We start from the raw sequence: 22251 nt of genomic DNA, 5'->3' as shown, positions 1-22251 counted from the left end.
GATCCTGGGCTGCATCAAAAGAAGTGTGGCCAGCAGGTCAATGGAGGTGATCCAGCCCCTCTACTCTGAGCTGGTGAGGCCTCACCTGGAGCACTGCATCCAGATGTGCAGTCCTTGGTATAGGAGAGACATGGATCTGCTGGACTGTGCCCAGAGGAGGACCACAAAAATAATCCAAGGAATGGAACACCTTCCCTACAAGAACAGGCTGAGAGATCTGGGGTTATTCAGCCTGGAGAAGGCTGTGAGGCGACCTGATAGTGGCCTTTCAGTATATAAAGGGGAGCTACAGGAAAAAAGGGGACAGACTCTGTAGCAGGCCCTGTAGCAGAGTCTGTGGTGACAGAACAAGGGGAAATGGTTTCAAACTAAAAGAGGGGAGATTTTGACTGGATAGAAAGAAAATGTTTTTTTACAGTAAGGATTGCCTGGAGAGGTGGTAAATGCCCCGTCCTTGGAGCCATTCAAAGCAAGGCTGGATAGGGATCCGAGCCACCTGATCTAGCAGTAGCTATGTCACTCTTCACTACAGGAGAGTTGGACTAGATGACCTTTTAGAGTCTGCTGCATCTCAAGCAATTCTAGGGTTCTGTTATGATGCTATGGAGCTGCATGTACCATCGAACATCCTGGTGAACATGGCCTAGCTAGGGTATGTTCTCAGGTATGGCATTTGGAATCGAGTAAAAAATCCCTGAAACTATAAAATAACTAAAAATCCCAATTTAGATGGGGCTACAGTTTTGGCAACAGCAGTCACCTCAAAAGCTGACAGGCTGCCATTCAAACCAGTAGCAAATGACAACTAATTTGCATACATTTCTTTTCATAATTAATCGAGACTAAATGTAGGCTTATGGTACATTTTGTTTAGAAATTTTTACATTACCTACTGAAAACTGGAGTCTGTAATGAAATATCTGACAGCTGATTATGTTCATGATCAGCGTGGCTGCTCAAAATGTCTAGTTTAATACATCTTTTTCCAAGGTATTCTTTTCATGCAGGGTTAAGTACTGCTTTTAAAGGAGATAGAATGAAATGGTAAAAAAAAATATAAAAATGCTTCCAAATGGACATGATAGCTGCTTCTTTCCATTTCAAAGTAGAAAAGTTTTTCCTTTATCTTATTCATCACACATCCATGGAAAATAGACTTGTATTAGTAGGACTTGGCTCTTATTCAGATTCTACACAGCCCATTACCAAGAAAAGGCGAAGAGGCCAAGTAGTGCTCCAGGCAGATATAAGAAAGTCTGACTGTCACATTTTCTTCTAAGTAAATAGCATGGCAGCCGCAGTGAAAAAACAATCTCAGTACCAAACCACTACCCCACCAGTAGCCTACCTGAATATTTCAGTTCAAAAACCACAAGACAACTCTCAAAGGTTTTTTTTTTCCTTTAGCTATTTGTTGAACTGGCTGTTGGGTAGAAGCAAAGTTTTCAGCTGTATGTAGATGTTATGTATGCTGTACTGGTTTTGACAATACAGGACTTCAATGACAGCACTTTGTTTATGTCCCACCCAAAGGTGACTTCATCTTAACATTCTTCAACACAACTTTATAAATACAGAAAAGTATCCCACAATAATCCAGGGAAGTAAATCCACAGGTATAAAACCAGAAATCCCAAAGCTATGGGCCTTGGAGGAAAAGATGTTTCAGCAAGCCCTGCAAATGACCAAACTACCAAAGATTATGTCACAGCTTACCAGAAACAAGCTTTGTACTGATATTTCCACTTGGATTTTTCCCCCCTAAATCTGTACAATGAAAATCACTAGATTTAAAAGTATTTTTAATAAAGACAGTCATCTTGTAAGCAAATTCTCAACTTGTTTTTGTGAGTGCTACCCTTCCAGAAACACTCTCCTCCTCGCCCTGCTTTGCAGAGCCCAGACTTTAATTCAGATGAGACAGAAATAAAACAGTTGGCCAAGAGGGAAAACAAACAAACAGAACCCCCCCCGCCCCCCCACGCAACAGGCTTTTCCAGAACAACCTACTGCTCTGCCTGCGCCTCATGTGTCATGCTGAATCACAGAAGAGCAGTGACTCACAGAGAAAACAAAATATCCCACTGCTAAACTAGAGATGTTATTCTCCATGGAGTATGTGACTGTGATATATCCCCCCTCAGCATCCCTTCTTCATTAAAATGCCTCATGAATATTTTACTAGTTCTGAGGTATCTTTTGCATGATCAATGATTTCTTCTGCACGGTTTTGAAACAGAAACAATACTTAGCTAACATGAACCAAAAGACTAGATATTTTTACACTGATCTTCCAATAATTCATCTAGCAATATTCCTACACATTTAAACAACAGGCACAGACACATTGGGAGCATGGTTGTTCTTTGTTTTGCATTTATAGGATACCTTGAAGACACAAACTCTTCTGGTCCTTCAAAGCTACCAAAAATACCTGCAACTATGTAAAAATAACAGCTTCCATCTCACCCTCTTTTAGAACTCCCCAGATAACAGCATATGATCCTACACTCCAGGAGCCCAGTCACCTCCACCTCCTGCCTGGACTGACAGGTCATTTCCTAGCAGACATAATTTGAAGGTTTCAGCCAAATGCAGCTAATCCTCAGCTAGATCTACGATTCAAGGAATTGCAAAGACAGAACTAAACAACCTACGTGACATGGACAGGGCAGAAAATGAGTCACACACATTTGATAACTAGGCTTTAAATATGTTTTGAAATGCTTTTGTCACAAAAACAACAACCAAAGGAAAAAAAAAAAGGGGGTGGGGGATATTTACACATACTGATGCTCTAAATGGTGGGAGGAAATGACAAAATAAACCAAGGCTGTTGGCTTGCTGCACTCTGTGCTCGCCTTCAGATGACTTTTTAGAAGCTGGAGAAGCAGACATAGGAGGACAACAGCAGAACAAACTGGAAACCTTTCCAATCTTCAGTCTAACTCATCTCTAGTCCTCTTATGTGCACCTGGATAGACACAACTTGGACAGGTGAGCACTGCTATAGTATCATCTCTGGCCTGACAATTTTATACATCCACAAATTGCTATTTTCATGCAGTATTTAATCATTTTTTTTTTTATTTTTTTTTTTTTTTCCACATATGAAAAAGAATGACTTTTTTTAAAGGAGTGATAATGACAAAATGCCCCATTCTAATCATGATAATCTTCCTTCTTTGTTTTTATACACATGAAAACCCACAGATATATACTACTGTTTAGCCAAATAAGTAACTGTTTGGTTTTAACAAAACAATGACAAAGTTGCACACGGCAACAACTGCTTACGTTTTCTTGCAACATTAAAAGATAACTCAGAAGGCAATTCTTTGCCAAACATAAGAAACTTTGGAAACAATACAGAAAAAGATAAGTAGGTAGAAGTTAATGACAACGTGGCCTGGATGTACACTTAAGTTTCCATTTAAGGGACCCAAAAATTTACCTAACTACTTGACTTTCATGACATCATTAATGAAGAGCTTAAATACACTCTTAGAAAGAGGGCACTCAAATTTCTTCTAACATTACAGGCATATATAAAAAGTTTTCAGTAAAACCCATCAACCTTGTACTTCAGTCACCAAAGGCTTTTGCTGCTACACTGTCCTAGGCAGCTCCCAGCACATCTTTCAGTCAGTCTCTCTTGCCCTTAATCAGGCTGCCTGTACTGAGAAACGAACCAGGGAGCCACAGCAGATTAGAGCAATAAATACAAGGGCAGCTCCAAATGTAATGCCACCTATATCTTAGGAGATAGAGTGACCTATGTACATATCTTCTCCACAGAGTCATTCTTTTTAAAATTGGTCTTCTTCCCAGATCTGATGGTGCACGTGAGCAATTCCACCAATACAACTGAGCAGGTACAATTAGGTCAACAAAAACATTCTGGCCTTGGAGATGGAAGAATGAGAAGGTGGTGAAAATGTTTAAAATGATGCTACTGCACCAGCACATGCATGTAACTGTGCTTCATGCCACACACTGAAACACAGTACAATCTTCAATAGCTTTTTAGCACACATTTATTGAGACTTTGTTACTCACTAACTTAACTAACGTCTGAAGTAAACCACGGAAATGTGCTGGCAGGGCTGAAATCATTATCCTACCCTGAGCATCTCTAAGACAAGTCACCTTACATTTGCCCAAGGCTAGCAAATGAAGTTCTTTCAGGAGTCTCCAGCGAGAGCCACTCTGCTGCTGCTTTGCTGCATCTCTGCCTTTCCTTTTTGTTGCTTTGAAAAGAAATGTAACAACACCCAGACAGCCTTACAAATCTCAGCACTCCCTAAGTTCTACTAACAAGCTCACTAACAAAACCCAGAAAACTTGAGCACGATGCCTGCAAAAAATTCGCCACTATTTGCTCTAGTTCTGTGGCCATCCACTGACGCGGGCCAGGCTCATGTTACTTTTGTGTTCTTGCTAATATTAAAAAACCAAATATTATGCACAAATGATTCCAGAAAGTGAGCAACGAGCTTGTATGCATGCTTTTTCCTGATAGGCAGCCTTTTCCACAGGGCAAGGCACAGTTAATTACCCTAGCAGCATAACTGGACTCCTGAAGTTCTTCACTAGAGCTCTGACACAATGGAAATTAAGCAAGCTGGGCTTGGATCCAGTTGCAATTTTCACAGTTAAGACTTCATATACAAATAGCAACTTTGAATAAATGTGTTGAAAGAACACTTTAATTCTTCATCCATCTCATAAATCTTATGGGAATAATGATGCTCCCATTCCAAGTGTGGCTTTGAAGGGACACTTTTTTTTGCCTCCTACCTCAAACATTATCTAAACCACTTACTAGCTGTCTGTCCTTAAATTAGTGTGTTTCTGAGTGAGAAAAAGCTCCAGCTGACTTCAAGCTTTCTGTTCATTGAAAGAAGCCATTCTCGGATTAGCAGAATGTCTTGCCAAGGTAGATGCATTTCGCACAAAAAAAGCCTGAGTGTTACTGTACCACAAGTCCATGAAATAAATACGTTGGGTCATTGACCAGATCAGTACAACCAGCTAAGCAGAAAGAAACGCATGCTACATAAATCCAAAGCAAAGTTACATAATCTGATAAGCAAAGTAAACTTCTTTATTGGTGGATCAGCTGAAAAATCTGGGGGAAAAAAACAAAAACACCACAGGAAAAACAATTCCCTTGTTTGTAAAATTCCCTGAATAAAATGTTATTTTCTATGGGTTAGGATGCACTAATTTCAGGCAAGGGAAGTGAAATCTCATTGCTATTGCTCTTGCTGTAGTTTAAAGTACAGGGAAATTAAACAAATTTCCAAAAAGTTACTTAACTACCACAGCTATTTTCACTCCAGCATTGTGCTACTGCTATGTCCCAGGCCCCACAAATATTGATAACCTACAGTGCGAAATGCTGTAGGACGCAAAAGATAATAAATGTTCATGTATAGCACCCCTGAAAACTGAGCTGACTTTCCTTTACATCTCTAAATAACAGGTTACATCTGTGATTTCCAGATTTTACAGTGCTACCCATGCTCATTTTAAGAACTGACACACAAAAGGCAACTTCTTGCAGAAAAAGCTTGATCAGTTTGAAATTCAATGGGCTGTGAGTGATCACCTAATAGATGTAGTGAAAAGCTTGTCAGACTACTATAAACAACATTCTTTATACTTTCTCACATACATTTAGCTCATACAAAATGGCTCAACGTTTCTCAAATGAGTTTTGGATGAATGGAGAAGATTTAATGTACTCCTGAGCTGGAAAGCCCAGTTAATGTTGCATGTACACAGCTGGAAGGCTGCTTTACTGTTAAACACATCTTTCTCATAGCTCCTGTTATAGGAAATAACTATAGAAACACTGTAAGTGTCAAGTTGGAACTTGCCATGATAATGTGTGCCTCCGGTGGCGCAGCGGTAGAATTCCCGTTTGCAACACCAGGGGGCCCGGGTTCGAATCCCCCGTTGTGGAGCAGGGGGTAGAAGTGCCGCTCTGCTACACAGAGGGCTCGAATCCCGGGAGTTGGACTCGATGATCTCTAAGGTCCCTTTCAACTCGCACAATACTATGATACTATGATACTATGATGATAATGAACACATCTTATAAAGCAGAAACTATTTATCACAGATATTTCCTGCAATTAAGAGATCTTAATCATCTAGAAATCATTTTCCTGGCATGTGTCTGGCATCTTCCTGACGCTGCTACAAAATGCCCACTACTGTCTTTTAACTTCAAATTCTGGAAATGACTAATTGCTTCTTCTTTGACAAATTAAACTAAAGTCCATTCTATCAACAGACAGTCTTGAGGAAGGACAGCCTAATTAAGTCATTGCTTCACATCCTAGCTGGCTGCTTTGGAAACTATCCTCCTTTTCTCAGGATGAAGCTAGAAAAGACAAGCAAAGCTGGGTGATGCACCTGTTCTCATGGATGTGTTCTTTTTTGATGGTGTTTTTTTGTTTTTCTTTCACCTCCAACCCCCCAGGAATTACAATTTAGTAAACAATGAAAGAAACTCTGAGCAATTACATACTTCTTTTAAGAGTAACACTTGCTTTTAAATAATCTCATGCAAAGGTGATTCCAAGTCGGCCATCTGCTAGAGTCACTATACAGCTCCATTTCCCCACCTCATCCCTCCCCCATAATCTCACAAGTAGGTATCTTGCAAATACTTCATCTTTTCCTGAATATGCATATATATGAATATATCCTGATTACAAAATAGTGTACAGACTAGATCTGAGATTTTACATTATCAGGAGAAAAACTGATGCATATTATTGGGGAATTTCATGGTAATCTTGAGAAACAAGCACTGGAAAACCCTAAAATCTAAAGGATGTTCCATAAGAGTACAAACAAGCACCTAAGCACAAAAGCATATCCACAAGGTTTTCTACCCTTTTTAAGAGAGGTTCATGAAAGGAAACTGCTATTACTCATTGTTTGTAGGAATGGTGCCTGGAACTCCTAGGAATTCATCAGCATTCAGTGCTGTTCAAAGGAAGAGGAATGATTTTAGCCCTTGGAGTCATAAGCCCATTTCTTCACAGATCAATTGTTTGCAACAGTTTGACACCTTCTTTCATAATGAGACCAAACACACATATCGAGCACATTCCAGACTGTATTGATCTGAAGGCTGTGGTATTACTTATCCACAAAAGGTGCGTGCTGACAGCACAGGCTGCAGCACAAACTGCTTTGTTCTCAGTCCATCCCATGCTGAAGCAATTACAGCTCAAAGAAAGAGCTAGGAAGACTAATTTCTCAAAGTCAAACCACCATTTACCTTTCTGTTAACTTGCCAACTAGAATGTTGATTCTAGCACCTCTGTCTCCCAGTTACCGGTAGAAGCCACTGATTAATTCTTGATGTTTCATTAAAGAGTTCAGGGTCAGTTACGTTTTGGGTGAGGTTTTCTAAGACAATTAAAAAAGCTGGATCCTTCACTCTTGCTGAGCTCTTCTGGAAAACTTAAGACTTGCACATCACTTCACTGGCTACACTTCTCATTCTGTCACTCATCCTCCCGATTCTGCTAGTTCCACTGCCCTATTCTCCTTATAAGCTTGCCTGAATCACAGCAACAACAAAAAACAGAGACGAGTTCCTCAAAATCCCCATAGTGTACAATGTGATCACCACTCCTTTCAGAAGGTATCACAGACGCTTCCTTCTCTGAAAAGAGAAAGAAAGCAAGAAAGAAAGCAGCACCTGGTAGGTTCTTTACCACCAGCTCAAGCACACCTATGGGGTGTCCTCTGCCTCGTAGCCACAGGACTCTAGAAACCAAGAAACCTGCCACTGGCAATGGAGAAAGGCCAGAGCCACCTTCCAATTAGACAGAACTGAGAAAAGAGAAAAAGGAGATGCTGTTTGTTTGGGTCTCCCCGGGTGCTGCTGAAGGACACCTCTCCAGCACCTAAGGAAAGGCACTCCTTCTGTGTATGGGAGACTATCTTCTGATGCTTTACATTGGTACAGAGGCAGAAAAACCATGCTTAAAGAACAGAATTGGAGAATAATTATGAAGCAAAAAGAGAACATACTTGAAGAAGCCTGAAACCAGCCCACAAATGTGTTTTCAACATACTTCTATTTTTATTATTTAGGTGTGTCGCTGCTGTTATTTTTCAGAATTATTCTTACTGTTGTATTTTACTGACATGGATGGAAATAACTTCAGTGATTAATTAGAATTTGATGCCTTCGCATTCAAGTCCACACATATTTCTGCAAGAACTTTATAGGCAGTTGCCTACATGTCAACTGTAAGCAATTCTATTTAACCAATTCTGTTCAAAGCCCAAATGGTGAAGAACTTACTCCAATTGTAAGCAAAAATTTGACAAACCTGGAATATAAGAGTGCCTGCGTGGAAAAATCTGTTTTTACTGACCTTGCAGAACAAACAGGTAGTGAGTTCTACAACACCAGCAGCAAAATAAACTTCTAGTTTTCAAACTAGAAATGTAGTTACGCACACTTAAAAAAACCCACAAAACAAAACCAAAACCAGCTCACACTCATTTCCTAACTTACAAGAACAAAAAGAAGCTCAATACACAGGTGAATAAAAATAAGTCATTTAGGTTTTCCCAGTTGTGGGGAAAAGGCAAGATAAATAAACCAAGGATGAAATTACCTGAAAGCAAGGCAAGCCTGCAGAAAGAAGTGCCCACCCTCTTCTCAACCCAGCTATCAAAGAAGCGTTGCAAACATCAAGCAAACATTTATATCACCAAACTAGAACAAGATCACACACGGAAATCCATACAATCAAAGAAGAATGTTCACCTGTAGAAGTACGAGCATCCCCTGACTGTGTTGTGAGTGAAGTGTTCCTGAGTCTTCTCATTTCCAAAGTCCTCTAATGGATCTGACCAGAGGATGTCACACATAGGTCCATATGCAGGTGGTTCCTTGAATCGATCTAACTAAGGAAAATAGGAGAGAAAGAAATACTAACTTCTTTCAACTACGTATCACAGAAACACTGATGAAAAGTTGTTATTTTTCATTCCATAGGTTGCCAAACAAACACCCCAAACAAACTATTTTCAGCTTTGGGATGCTCTCAGCTTTAAAGCAATTGGATTTTGTGAATTTTTGAAATAAAATGCTTCTTGCTAACACTGATAAAGAGAAATAATAGATTTAACAAAAAAACGAAACACTGTATGTGAATTTTGTATGGGATTTTTAATTTATTATTTCCCCCCCCGTTTTTTACAGGTTGTTCCAGTAGCAAATAAGGACGGCATTCCTGCATTGTGTGATTTTTCAGATATCACAGCACTTGATTCATGTGAGTGTGGCATTTCGAGAACAAGACACAACAGTTATTTCAAAGGAGATTCCCATTTTGATTTCAATATATTTTGAGGGGAAAAAAAATTAAACAACCCAAGAATATTTAAGTACCAAGACAATATTCACAACATAGCACTGGGACAGGCTGCTCTGGGAGGTTATGGATTCTCCTTCTCTGGGGATATTCAGGATACACATGGATGCCTTCCTGTGCAGCCTGCTGTAGGGGACCAGCTTTGCAGGGGGGATGGACTCGATGACTTCTGGGGGTCCCTTTCCGCTCCTACAATTCTGTGATCCTGTGACTCTCTATGTTATAAAACCCTGCTATATTTCTCTATATTTCCTCCCATAACCCCACTCCTAATTAAATAGCTAAAAATTTGTTTCTGTTTGATCTCTGGTATTAAAAACTACAATTACACAGAATCACGTTGTAAGTAAGATTACAGTGTAGGGAAATATTAAAAAGCAGCATCCTTTAACATAAAAACCACCCTTGTTGAGTCTAAGAATCAAGCAGCAGTTCCAGACTTTCTCTGCTCTCTCCATAAAGATCACATAATGTTAATAACTCTAAAAAAAGAAAAGAAATTTTCAGGTGAAAGGAGTGGTCTTACGTGTTTGCAATGAGTGAAAAAGTCTTACCGAGACCTCCATAGATTTACCTTAGCACCCTCCTAATGAAATATTCACAGCATACCTAAACATGCAACTTATTTCAGCCTTTCTAAGCAACTAATGCTTTTAACTATAATTCATTTTAATTAAATAAAAATTCATAGATTTGCAAAATCAATTTCTGCTGATTGCCAAAGATGAATAAACCTCTAGTGAAGGGGGGGAAAGGAATGATTATAATGACTCTAAGCTAGAACCTCAGCCCTCAACAATTTTGCTCTGCCACTGTACTGTTGCAAAACCAGCCAGATTTTGAGGCTTTTTTAGCTTAAAGAGATGGTGAACCTTGACCTCAGAAACAAAGCTTCACAGTCAGTAATTTTTAAAGGTGCAGTTAGCAGCTTCATTTAACTGTACTTAAAACAAAACATGTAATCACTGGTTCAAGTATTATACTTTAAACCATATAAATATCTTACCAGGCTATAAATTGACCTCAGAATACAATTCATCTTGTAGTGTCTATAAAAGTCAGAAGTAGATACCCATATTTGCGCATTTCAAACTGTATTCAAGAAACAGAAAATCTTTACTGCTGGAAACACTACAGATGAATGGATCAAATATTTCTTTTTAGAAATATCAGCTGAGATCTCTTTTTCCAAAACATCTGAATAAAAAATCCTTGAAAACGTTCAACAACATGAGTATGTAAAGAAACCATTTGACAGCATCTACATGGGGCTCAGTAAGTACAGTATCACATCTTCTGTTACATGCTTTAAGGATCATGAATTTTTTTCTACAACTGTCTTTTATCCTTCTCTTCAAGAAAGCACAAAATGCCCATTATATTGCAAGGAATCATCAGGTAGTATGTTTACAATGTGCTAACAGATCTTTCTTACACAAAACTAATGCTGTGTGTTCATTTGCTCCTCAATACTTACTCACCTAACAATTATTTTTTCAGAACACAAAGATGATAAATCCTGTGTCTTACTGGATGTTGGAGATTTCTTCACCTCAATAAAACAACATAGCACTAATTACAGCAATTCCTTTTATGCTCTATTTAAAAAGACCTTTAAAAGGTGATAAGGTTGATGTGAATGTCAAAATGACATAAAAGCATCTTACATGAAAGAAAGCAAGAAATGATTCACATTCTGTTTGTCAGTGATTAACTGCTCGCTCATTAGACCTGAGCACTACTCATACTTACTTTTCTGATGTCATCTAGGGTGTTGATCTCTGGAGACAAGCCACCGTGTACACACAGGAACTGTTGGTTCATCAGAGCAGCCAAGGGAAGGCAGTCGAAGGCATCCATGCAGGCATCATATACTCGTTCTGAATATTTGATTTTACCTTTTAAAGATTAAAATGATAACAGAAAGTGCCATCAACACTCGAAAGGAAAACAGTAATTTGAATGCTGCTTAATACCTTGATCTTGCTGTCACTACTCTCCTGTACTGAGGTCTGCATCAAAGCTTGCTTTGCATTAAAAAAAATATCTCTAGGGTTATTGTTATCAATTGGTGGAAAAGTTCTTTATTCTCTAGTTAAGGTGAAAAGTTCTGCAAAGTTTACGATGTTTCTCAAAAATACTGCAAATAAACAATTTTATCCTATTACTGTCTGCCATGAAATCCATATAGAAAGCCTTAATAAAGTTTGCTGAATGGTAATCAGCTACTACATTTTCACTCAAAGTAATCAGAAGCTCAGTCCCTCATAATTAATTATCTACAGAAATACCATTATGAAATGAATGGGGTGGTACAATGAAGCTGAAATGTTAATTTTCCAATACAGATATTAAAGCCAGCAAACCATGAAGCCTTCAAGCCAATTAACATTTCCTTTATACTCACTGCTAAGCAGGCAACACAGACTTATGGCAATAGCTTCAGTTTACAACCTCAGAAAAAAAATGTTTGATTATGCAAGTAAAGGTCTACATCTAATGAGCTTTTGTGTGTCACTGCATCCCTTCTTGCAACAAAGAAAAGAATTCCCTCAAAAAGAGTGTCAGCCTACTTACATGGTAAATGTGAACATGCCACATTTCTAAGCAGCATTAGCTCTGAGTCTAATCCCCTCTCCACAACTGAAACACCCTCCCCAAGCCCTGCAGGATGACTGCCCTTTCAGGGAGCACGGATGACACGTTAACATTACGTATGGTAAACATTAAAAGTACCTTAAAAATTACTGATCCAAAGCATATATCAAATACAAACCAACAAATTGAAGCTATTGAATAGGGAATCAAGAAAACTTAGAAGGTACACTTACATTCTTGCTTAAATGTGAAATACTCTGTTAAATGTCTACATTCATGATTCCCACGAAGTAAAAACAGTGTTTTGGGGTAAAGGATTTTCAAGGCCCACAAGTACAGCACACACTGAAAAGACAGAGAAACAGAATTCATAATCCGTTATGAAATTCAGTCACTCCCCCCAACTTGTTTGGAAACTCAAACAGCAAAAAGAAAAAAAATAAAGGAAAAAAAAGGTAGTGTTTATGTGAAACATTTATTTTCAACATCTCTGTTCACATATTTATTGCAAACATTTCTCTGTGCTTCCATCCAGACTGGTAGAAGCTAAACACAGTTGCACACATTGGGTAAATCCCTGCTTTGTGATGGCTTTCAAGAAGCAGTGTGGTGCATCCCTGAAATAACACCATGTGCTCCACCTGGAACATCAAACCAAAAACTGCACTGGAAACAATTTCACAGGAAGATCTGCATTTCCTGACTGAAGAAAGAGTTGCCATAGAACAATTTAACCCACACTTCAGGAAATACTTGTGCTTCCAGCACTATGCTATTTCTATGTTACCCTTCATAATGAGCACTAGTTTATTATTCACTTAACAATGTCCTGTGCAAGTGACTGAGAAAAAAATCCACCTAGGCCTTGCTTTAAATGAAGTTACTCCAAAAGTTCAGAAAAGCCTTTTGTTTACCAGAAGATTCCTATTTGAGAGAAAAATTCTTCTAATCATGGTTTTAAAGCAAGATATAGCTCAGAGGGGCTGTTTAGTCTGGGGAACAGGAGGCTGAGGGGAGATCTTATTGTTCTCTCCCAGTATCTGAAGGGTGCTTACAATGAGAGCGGGGCAAGTCTCTTCTCACTGGTGACAGGACAAGGGGAAATGGCCTCAAGCTGTGCCAAGGTAAGTTTAGGTTGGACGTTAGGAAACACTTCTTTATAGAAAGGGTAGTTAAACACTGGAATAGGCTCCTCAGGGAGGTGGTTGAGTCACCGTCCCTGGATGTGTTTAGGTTTGGGTGTTGTGCTCAGAGATATGATTTAGCAGAGGGTTGTTAGAGTTAGGGTACTATGGTTAGGCTGTGGTTGGACTTGATGATCTTTAAGGTCTTTTCCAACCTGAGTAATTCTATGATTCTATCCACTCACTGCAGATTTGTTGCACCAGAAATAAAAGGTATCTTTTGTGTTTGCAGCTATCCACTAATACCGCCCTCCCCTTCATTCTGCTGGGGGAATTTATTTACCTTAATAACCAACAGCTTGGAAACTCAACGTACTTCTAATAGTGATTTCTGCTTAGCAGAAAGCCATCACTTTTGTCAGTTCAATGCCTTTAAATGTGTACAGTATGAATTCTCTTCTACAATTCAGAATGTCTTGATAAAAAGAAACAGAAAATTTATGGTAATCATATCTGAACATTTCGATTTCTGCTCTCATTTGCTAAACAGTCATCATCTCAAACAAAAAAGAATGAAACATTTTTATATTTGTGCTAAGACTCACACTCTACAGATAATTATATAGCAGCAGGAGTTTTACAATACTGCACTTTATGTTGAATTTATTACGCGTAAACATCTAGATGCTGTCGGGACTCCCTAATTTGTTTGTTTATTCAGGGGCATTATAGGCAAGTTAAGGAGTAGTGAAGTTACAGGCAGGACTTGAAAAATCAGTCTTCCCATTTGGGAAAACAAGGAAAAGTCTCTCCTGAGCTCACATCACTTTCTCCATCCAGTGGGACCTGCTGCCACCCCAGGCAGTGAGAAGAGGTGGCCCAATGCCAGGAATACTGCTGTGACATCATCCAGATGGAAATTAGAGCACTAGGTCACAGGAGTTAATGGCCTCAAGGTGCACCAGGGGAAGTTTAGATTGGTTGTTGGGAAGAATTTTGTCAGTTAAAGGATGGTTGAGCAGTGGAATGTGCTGCCCAGGTCAGTGATAGAGTCCCCATCCCTGGAGACACTTAAGAGATGCATGAGCCATGTCCTTGAGAGCCATGCCAAGTGGCGGGGTTCAGTAGGTGTTGATGGTTGGACTTTATGATCATGAAGATCTTTTCCAACCTAGACTGTGGCCCAAAACAATGAGGAAGAGCATCCCTAGGGAAGGTTTTCTGAAGCTTGTACAGGGAGAAAGACTTGGCTTTGAGGGTTTCACTTTGCTCGGGAAGGAAGCCTGGACTCCTCCAAGTCACCAGCAGAATTCTCTAAAACTGATAATAACTGTTAGGTTTCATCATTATTCCAAAGACTCTGGAACACTCAACTTCTTTTAACTTATTGCTTAATGCAAAAAATTGATGTAAATGCTGTGAGACAAGATGACTAAAATGATGCCCCCATTCATACATGAAGAGTTCCAACTTTTTAGAAGTTATATTGAAGCTACCCTAGAGCTTCTAGTTCTGCCAAAATCACTTTATAATTTGGGAAAGTACAATGACTAGTGGAAAGATGAAGTGCTTTGTTAAGAAATAGAGTGGCATAGATTTTCTTTTAAAGCTTTACATTCTCATAAAGCCCCAGAAAGATTGAAGTGAGCACAAGATACTTAAAATACCATCCAGGTCTAGAAAGCAAGGCAAATAAGGAAAACGACATTTTATCTTTTAATTTTTTGTGTGCTTTTGTTACTTGCTAATGCATAGAACACTTAAACTTGCTTAATGGTACTCTAATTCTTCCATGTTTCCTTTGAAGCACTTAAGAGAACCAGACAGAAAAAGGGAAATCAAGGCAGTCCAGGGTGTCTGCATTTCCAAGCAACTATTCAAGTAACATAAACCCAACATACACAGTTTGTGTAGTTTTCAGTGCTGTCATATTTAACTCTTATTTTGTTTAGATAATTCCTTTATTTTTTTCTCTTTTCTGTTTAGAAGTTTATTATTATAATAAACAAGAACTAATTAGCAGATTGTTATTTCAAACTTAACAAATATGAGGTGGCATCCTCATCACCAGGAAGAAAAGGTCTGTGCACTTAAGTTCTGTGTAAGCCAGAGATGCACATTTTCAAATTGGACAAGGGATTTGTGTTTCTTACACTTCGATACCTCCCCACCTTCTGAAACGGGAGACCAAAGGCCCCTAAACTCTTGCATGAAACTCACATTAAGTAGAGATGAAAAACAGTCACCACTGCTGCTAATGATAGCACAGCCCTATGCCTCCTGTATGCTCCTTTGTCAAGAGTGCACAGCCAGTCCTGTGAAAGCTGAAGATCACTGTTAGCTCTGTGGTTCTATGTGAGTAACAGAAAATGAAGTCTCCAGAAATGACTGATGCCACTGTGCACTCCCCCAGCAGAAGAAGTTCAGTGTGAATAAACATAAGGTAATTCATACTGGAAAAGATAACTTGAGCCATGCATTACAAAGCTCTCTACTGCTCTGTGAACTGTGGTGTAACATTTAGCACAGCTTCTTCGCTCTCACACACATCTCCTCTAAATACAAAAATTGTATACTTTAAATGCACTGCAACAGTTATACCATTGCAAGAACTAGTACAGATGCAGGTTTCTAAAACTGAATAATTAATGGAAACTACATAAATTTTTGCACACATAATTGCATTTGCACTACTGGTACAACCATTTTCAGAGACACAGACACATCCCATCTAGAGCCAAAACAATCCAGTGATGCAAATCATTTACCGAGCTCCCATTTCTTGAGCACAGGGAAAGAAAGCATTACACACTACAGAAAATAAGAAAAGATTGCACTGACTTCACTGCAACCACCTTTGCATTTATTTCCCACCCTTCCTCTTTTTTTCTCCAGCTTTCAGGGCATAAATGATGATCTCTTAAGGCTCAGCTGGTAAACAGACAGTACGGCAGTATAATCTGATCTTCAAATCAACTTACAGTCTTTATGCCAGTGCAACACGCTTTTCTAATTGATGTAAGATCAGATAGTCAAATTCTTCATAATCGCTGCAAACGGTTCACTTTTTTTCTTGCTAGAAATATGACAAAAGCAGTTTCTCCATTTTGCCATTTCAGTCTCTGTGTTTGGGAAATGAAGAAGTATGCACATCTCCACTTTTGTTCATTTTGTTTAATTCAACTAATCTCAGCTGTCTGCCCTGGCAAAACTGATCAGAATGCATTTCATGATACTCAGTTCAAATTTAAGCCTGTGTGTTTTTAAGTGGGATTGGGCAGGAAGAGAATTCCAACAGTTAATATTAATGCATAATATTAATGCACTATACTTTGTATTTACTGTGGTGGTTGTTTTTCAAACATCAATGAAAAGCAGTCTACATGCATACTCTACACTGCATCAGTCACATCTGACTTTTGAAATGCCTTCAGACTCAGGTAAAGATCAGACATTCTTCCTTACAACTCATTCCAGCAGACCTACATATAAGCTAATTGTGCTTTGGATTTAGAAATAAAAATAATTTAAAAATTGTTTTATTTTATCCATGACCACAAACAAGTCTGAAAAGGAAAGCTGAAAGGTTTCTCCTCTGCAGTCAAAACCCTGGAACAGTGCACAAGCACAGTCTGGAAAGGTTATCAGCTACAGAGCTGAGGAAACAAGTGCACCACATCAGATACTGCAGCTTGCAGAAGTCTGTTATTCTAAGTGAAGAAATGCTCAGCTCTGCCAAAAGACCAAGTGGAAAAGACAGCACAGCTAAGGGATAAAGATTTGGTCTGTGCCAAGAAAGCTCCTCTCATTCTAGTTAGAGTTTTGCTTTTATTTTTCTTTTTTGTTTTTCTTTTGTGGCAGCCATCATAATTTCTTTACTAGTCTCTTTCCCTGCAACAACTGGCTTAGAAGTAATCGAACAGGCAAAAATGCTCTCTTGAAGCAATGCTGCTAACTCTGCCTGGTAAAAACAAAGCACGTGCATGAACGATTGAACCCTTGGATCAAAAGCTCTGTGGGGCAAGAACTGTCATTTCTGATGAGTGCCTTACGCAAACACTTTTCTCTTTTTCCCTCTGCATTATCAAATGCCTTCCACCTACCTTACGCAATTTCTTCTTCTGTTCTTCATGATAATAGCTTGCATTATATAGCACCTTTCATCCAGAAGAATCCCAAATGCTTTCCAGCCCACAGACAAGGATTATCTCGCCCACTGCCAGAACTCAGCTAGGCCTAGGCTCAGTGGTGTCACTTTTACACTAGATACTGCACAGCAACTGAAGGGGATTTAAAAAAGCTTCTATTACCTTGGACCACCTACTTAATTATTTTGGAAAGACCCCAGAACTGCAGTTGTTTCATGTCATCTACGCTGGCAGAAAAGGGAGCCAACAGACCGAATAAAGAGTGTGGGGTACAAGCATGGTGGAAATATGCATTGAGCCATGGTAGGACCGTTTTTCCACTAGGACCTCTAAGCCAGCACAAAGTCCTGGCAAGGGCTGGGGTCTGCTTAAATGTACTCAGGACCCCTTCTCCACAAAGCATCCCCCAGCCTGCCAAAGCACATTCCTTTTGTTTTCTTTTCCTTGTCAGTACTTATTCTGGTAAGTTCATGCCTGAATGCATAGCTGTAAATCCAAATACAGTTATGAAACAGTATGCCTTTTCTTTCAGAGGCATTCTTTAATCAAGGTGACAGGTGGAGAGAATCAGTTATGCACCAAAAAAGTAGTAATCTGAGAACCCTACATACAAAAAGGAATAATGTAAGTGACAGTTAAGATATTTCCTTTGCGCTGATAGGAGCCAGCACAGCTCCCAGTGAAAAAGCAGTGTTCCAGAATGGAAAATCTAAATGCAGAATATAGTATATGTGTGTGCAGATCGCTAAATGAATTATTTTAAGGGGCCTATTCCCCACCCATAAGCTATTTTGCTGTTATACGGCTTGCTCATCTTTATTCAGTAATAGCTCTGGAATAAATTCTGGCAAACTGTTGGGCAGGCACTTGAAAACTGAAGCAGATCATTTGTCCTATCTCTTGTATTAAAAACATATAAAGAAATGGAAACAAAACTCAAACCTTCCAGATGCAACTTGGCACAGTCCAAGTCTTCAGGAGATATGAATGAGGCTGGCACATCTGAAAAATGTCAGCTCAAGATTCAGCTGCACAGCAGAATGGGCCAGTGAAGCCCCCTTCCATATTCTCAGCCTTCCCCCTGCACCCACACAGTGAAAGGCTGGCCCACAGCTGACCACAAACTTGGGATGGGATAAAGAAAACACACATAGCTCAAAAGAAAGCAGGAAGCTTTGACTTCAGCATTAGACTAATCCTGGCTGTATATAATAATTTACAATAGGTGGACAAAAATCTTGCAGATCTTGAGTTTTTAGAGCTTTTGCACTTGGAACAGTGCTTTTCTATGTGTAGAATGTTTCACCTCCCAAAGATTATGTTAACATTCTAAAGTAAGTTTTATAATCAGCCAATAAAGCAGAAGCAGTTTTATAGAATCTTATTTTTAAGACAGTTCATACTGTAAAAATAGAACAGGCAAGACAATGCACTGATCCATTTTGCAAACACATTAGTAATTCAGCTGTTTGGGACTATGCTTTTTATACTGATAAGACAAAAGTGTACTAAAGATGTACTTTGTAAAATGAAACATCAGTGCATGCAGCCACCTCATCAACAGGTACACAACCATGTATCAAAGGACCAACACTGCTTTTAACATAATGTATTTTCCCTCATCTTGGAGGAAGTTCAAGTCCAAATTTTACAGAGAAAAGACTTGAGCTGTAACTCAAAAGCTGTTACAAGGCTTTCTGACTGGTTCTCTTAGTGACCAGATCTTCTATGATCAGATGAACATATCTAGATCAGATTTTATTTGGTAATTGAGCACCTCAACTGTCAGTTTGCAAAACCAAACAGCAAAACAGAACAAATTCAGTTTCTCTCACGAGCACCGCAGCAATGCACTTATGCCCAGTATTTGACTTTCTTCTCATAAAACGCTTGGATGGGACATTGGACAGGGCACTGCCTCCTTCAAGGATATTCCTTCACAAGGCCACTGAAGATACTGTAATTTGACCTGCACATTCCACATCCTGCACCTACACAATGTCTCAGCACCTTCAGCATCACTGCTCTGTGGATTCAAGTGCTTCATCAAGAGCCAAAGATCACGTGCTCTGCAACCTGTACCTAAACAGAACTCAACCTTCCCAGCATGATGTGTTATCTGCTGGCTTTTGTTCTCTCTCTCTTGATCTGGTCCTTTCATTTCATACCTTGGAAAAAACAAACAAACAAAAAATAGGAAGTCCAACTACACTGTGAGTTACTCATTTAATTCCTCTATCTCTTTCCTAACAGCTCATGCGTATTCATTCTGTCTAACTTGTGCAAGCTGCAGAGCAGATTGCCTTCTGTGCTATCCTAGGAGGGTCAAGCACCAAGACCTGTTCTTCATCAGCTTTTCAGCACAGATACAGTGGGATTTAGCTGGACATGTAACAGTGACCTCTTTTGTTCACGGTGGTATCTGCAAAGAACCTCAGCATTCCTGAACTCATTAAATTACTGTGCCAAATACATGCCACAGTCTGCAAGCAGATTCACTGTCAGAAATAAGAAACTTACTTCAATGCTGAAGTACCCTCTGTCCACGTAGTCCCCCAGGAAGAGATACCGTGTGTTGGCAGGAGAACCTCCCACTTCAAACAGTTTCATCAAGTCAAAGAATTGGCCATGGATGTCTCCACAAACTGAAAGAAAAAGAAGAAGAATATTCAGTGTACCCATATTATAATCATCTTAGGCACCCACATTCTGAGGTCAGCCTCTTGTAAGAAATGCATTACGACAATACTGCACATGGTTGTCTAGTTCAGTGATCACCAAAAACTGGCAGTTCAGCAAAAGCTTTTCTTTAAGGGTCTGCATCCACTTAAGTGTGCAAAAGGTGACCAACTAATGAAAGTAGAGCTATCAAACGAACCTGACCTACATTTATTTTCACATTTTGTGTCCATTTCTTCTGCTACCCAACAGAAAACAAAACACCCATAATAGCAATAAGATGAGCTAAAGATGGCCTGAAAAGAAAACATGATCAAGCAAAGGTTACTTTCTCTTCCACCATAATACCAAAGCTTGTCTCAAGTTCAGATGAACACGATTAGCCTTTCTGTAAAAGGAGGAGCATGCCAGTCCTGTCTGTGTATGCTGATGTGCAACTGACAAATTTTGGAGAGGCTTTTGCAGTCTCCCATGGAAGCCTAACTAGCAATGCTGCGTCAAAACGTGGTTAGTTTTGCCTTGTTTTGTTTCCTCTAACCAAGAGGTGGGGAAAAAAAAACCCGAGCACCCAACTTAGGGTCAAACCCAGGCCTTTTCAGGCAACAAGCTTTGACAAAGAAAACACTAACAGCCTTAAGGCCTGAAAATGAAGAAGATAAGGGTTGGAAAGACAACCTCCACAGCTCAGTCTCCCACGAGAGCAGCCTGAGAACATCTGTCAAACACAGCCGTCAGTAGGGCAATATCCATACCAATTTTAGACTGGTTTAGTCCTGTTTAAATGTTTACTCCAATGCTACTCTATTTCCACAGTGAACAGCATATTATGGTGTAATAAACCTGTTTATCAATACCTTTATGGATTTTCACAAGCTTCTAATGCAAAGCAGCTTGTCCAACACACATGCCTCTGGTAAATGCAAGGAAGACTGCATGAATTCAATGCCTCCCATTTTCTGTGAGGGCTGCTAGGAAAGTAATACCTCCCATTTTATTCTGTTGGCCCACACCGTCAGAGGCAGACGGTGGTGGTACGGCAATAGAAGCTGAACCTTCCCAGCAATATCCCATACATTTTGTTACAAAATACATCTGTTACAAAATATAACAGATGGCAGCAGAGGGACAGTTGGACAAAATGGCATCTGATATAGGAGAGCATATGAAGCAAAGGTGTGTCACTGAATTCCTCCATGCAGAAAAAAACTGCACTCACTGACATTCACTGACACTTGCTGAAACCCAGAGAGTAGATGTGAGCACAGTGAGGCAGTGGGTGGCGTTTTTCAGCAGCAGTGGCAGGGACATGAAGGACCACATTGCAGATGGCCATGCACAGCTGTCACACCACAAAATGAAGAGCGCCTCAATCAGCTCATCCACGTGAATCAGCTAGTGCTGGTTATTATGAGAATAGCTGAGAATGTGCTCCATCAAACAGTGTTGTTGTGCTCTTTGTATCTGTTGTAGTTTGCACGGGAATAAATAGGAGGCACTACTTTCAAAGTGTCCTAAATAGACTGGCTCTCCCTTCAGCAACTCAAAAGTCCTGATTTGCAGACTGGAAGGGCAATACTAAAAGACAATGAATAAACCAGGTGACAAAGATGGACTTCATCTTGCATCAGCAAAACAACTTATTTACTGCTAACAGTAAAGTCAATAGACTTCAAGTAAGAGTTTGAGCTCTTGTTGTCTAGTAGTATTCTCATTTGAACTTAAAGATCTGGAAGTCAATACAAAAGTTGTGTTCCATCACATATTAATAACCTCAATTTTATCTCAAGCCCTGAAAAAGCTGAAGTCACATCTCCACCTAAATAAAAAAGGACTATACAGAATAACAGTTGCAACACCAAATCCAACAAACTGGCAGCACAAGATCCCTATGCTTTCTTTCACTGCAGCTCAGTGTCACATTACACAGTTTACTTACAGTGCTTCCCCCTTCACGTCTAGGTTAACAATAGGATCAATGTAACATGGACACACCATGCAAAACATAACTAAACAAAATTAACAAAACACATAAAAAGCACTGATCTTGCAGTCACTGCTTTCATAAATGTTTATGTGAAATTGGTGGCAATTTACGAGTGTTGGTTAGCTGAGCAGTTTTCTCTAACAACAGGGTATTTTCCTCTTATCATTGCTGCATTATATTATATAATCTCTTTTTCCAAGTTGATTTTTCCCCATGAGTTTTAGATGACAGCCTTCAAGTTGAAGTTATCAACTGATAGAATTTCTAGCTAAGAATAACAAGTGCAAACATTTACA

At 39.4% G+C, this 22251-nt stretch overlaps 1 protein-coding gene across 4 annotated transcripts in view; it reads right to left on the bottom strand.

Annotated features, from left to right (window-relative positions):
* Positions 1-22251, bottom strand: part of PPP3CA (protein phosphatase 3 catalytic subunit alpha) — a 189125-nt gene that overhangs the window by 35804 nt on the left and 131070 nt on the right. For all 4 annotated transcript variants that reach the window (XM_072336803.1, XM_072336799.1, XM_072336801.1 and 1 more), the window contains exons 3-6: positions 19813-19937; positions 12254-12365; positions 11175-11320; positions 8813-8952 (exon numbers count right to left, since the gene is read on the bottom strand). In XM_072336803.1, coding sequence (XP_072192904.1) covers positions 8813-8952; positions 11175-11320; positions 12254-12365; positions 19813-19937 — 523 coding nt within the window. The remainder of the gene's footprint in view (positions 1-8812; positions 8953-11174; positions 11321-12253; positions 12366-19812; positions 19938-22251) is intronic.

Source organism: Excalfactoria chinensis, chromosome 4 (genome assembly GCF_039878825.1).
Source record: "Excalfactoria chinensis isolate bCotChi1 chromosome 4, bCotChi1.hap2, whole genome shotgun sequence".
Lineage (NCBI taxonomy): Eukaryota > Metazoa > Chordata > Aves > Galliformes > Phasianidae > Excalfactoria > Excalfactoria chinensis.
The sequence above is the reverse complement of the archived record's forward strand: the minus strand, read 5'-3'. Positions and strand labels throughout refer to the sequence as shown.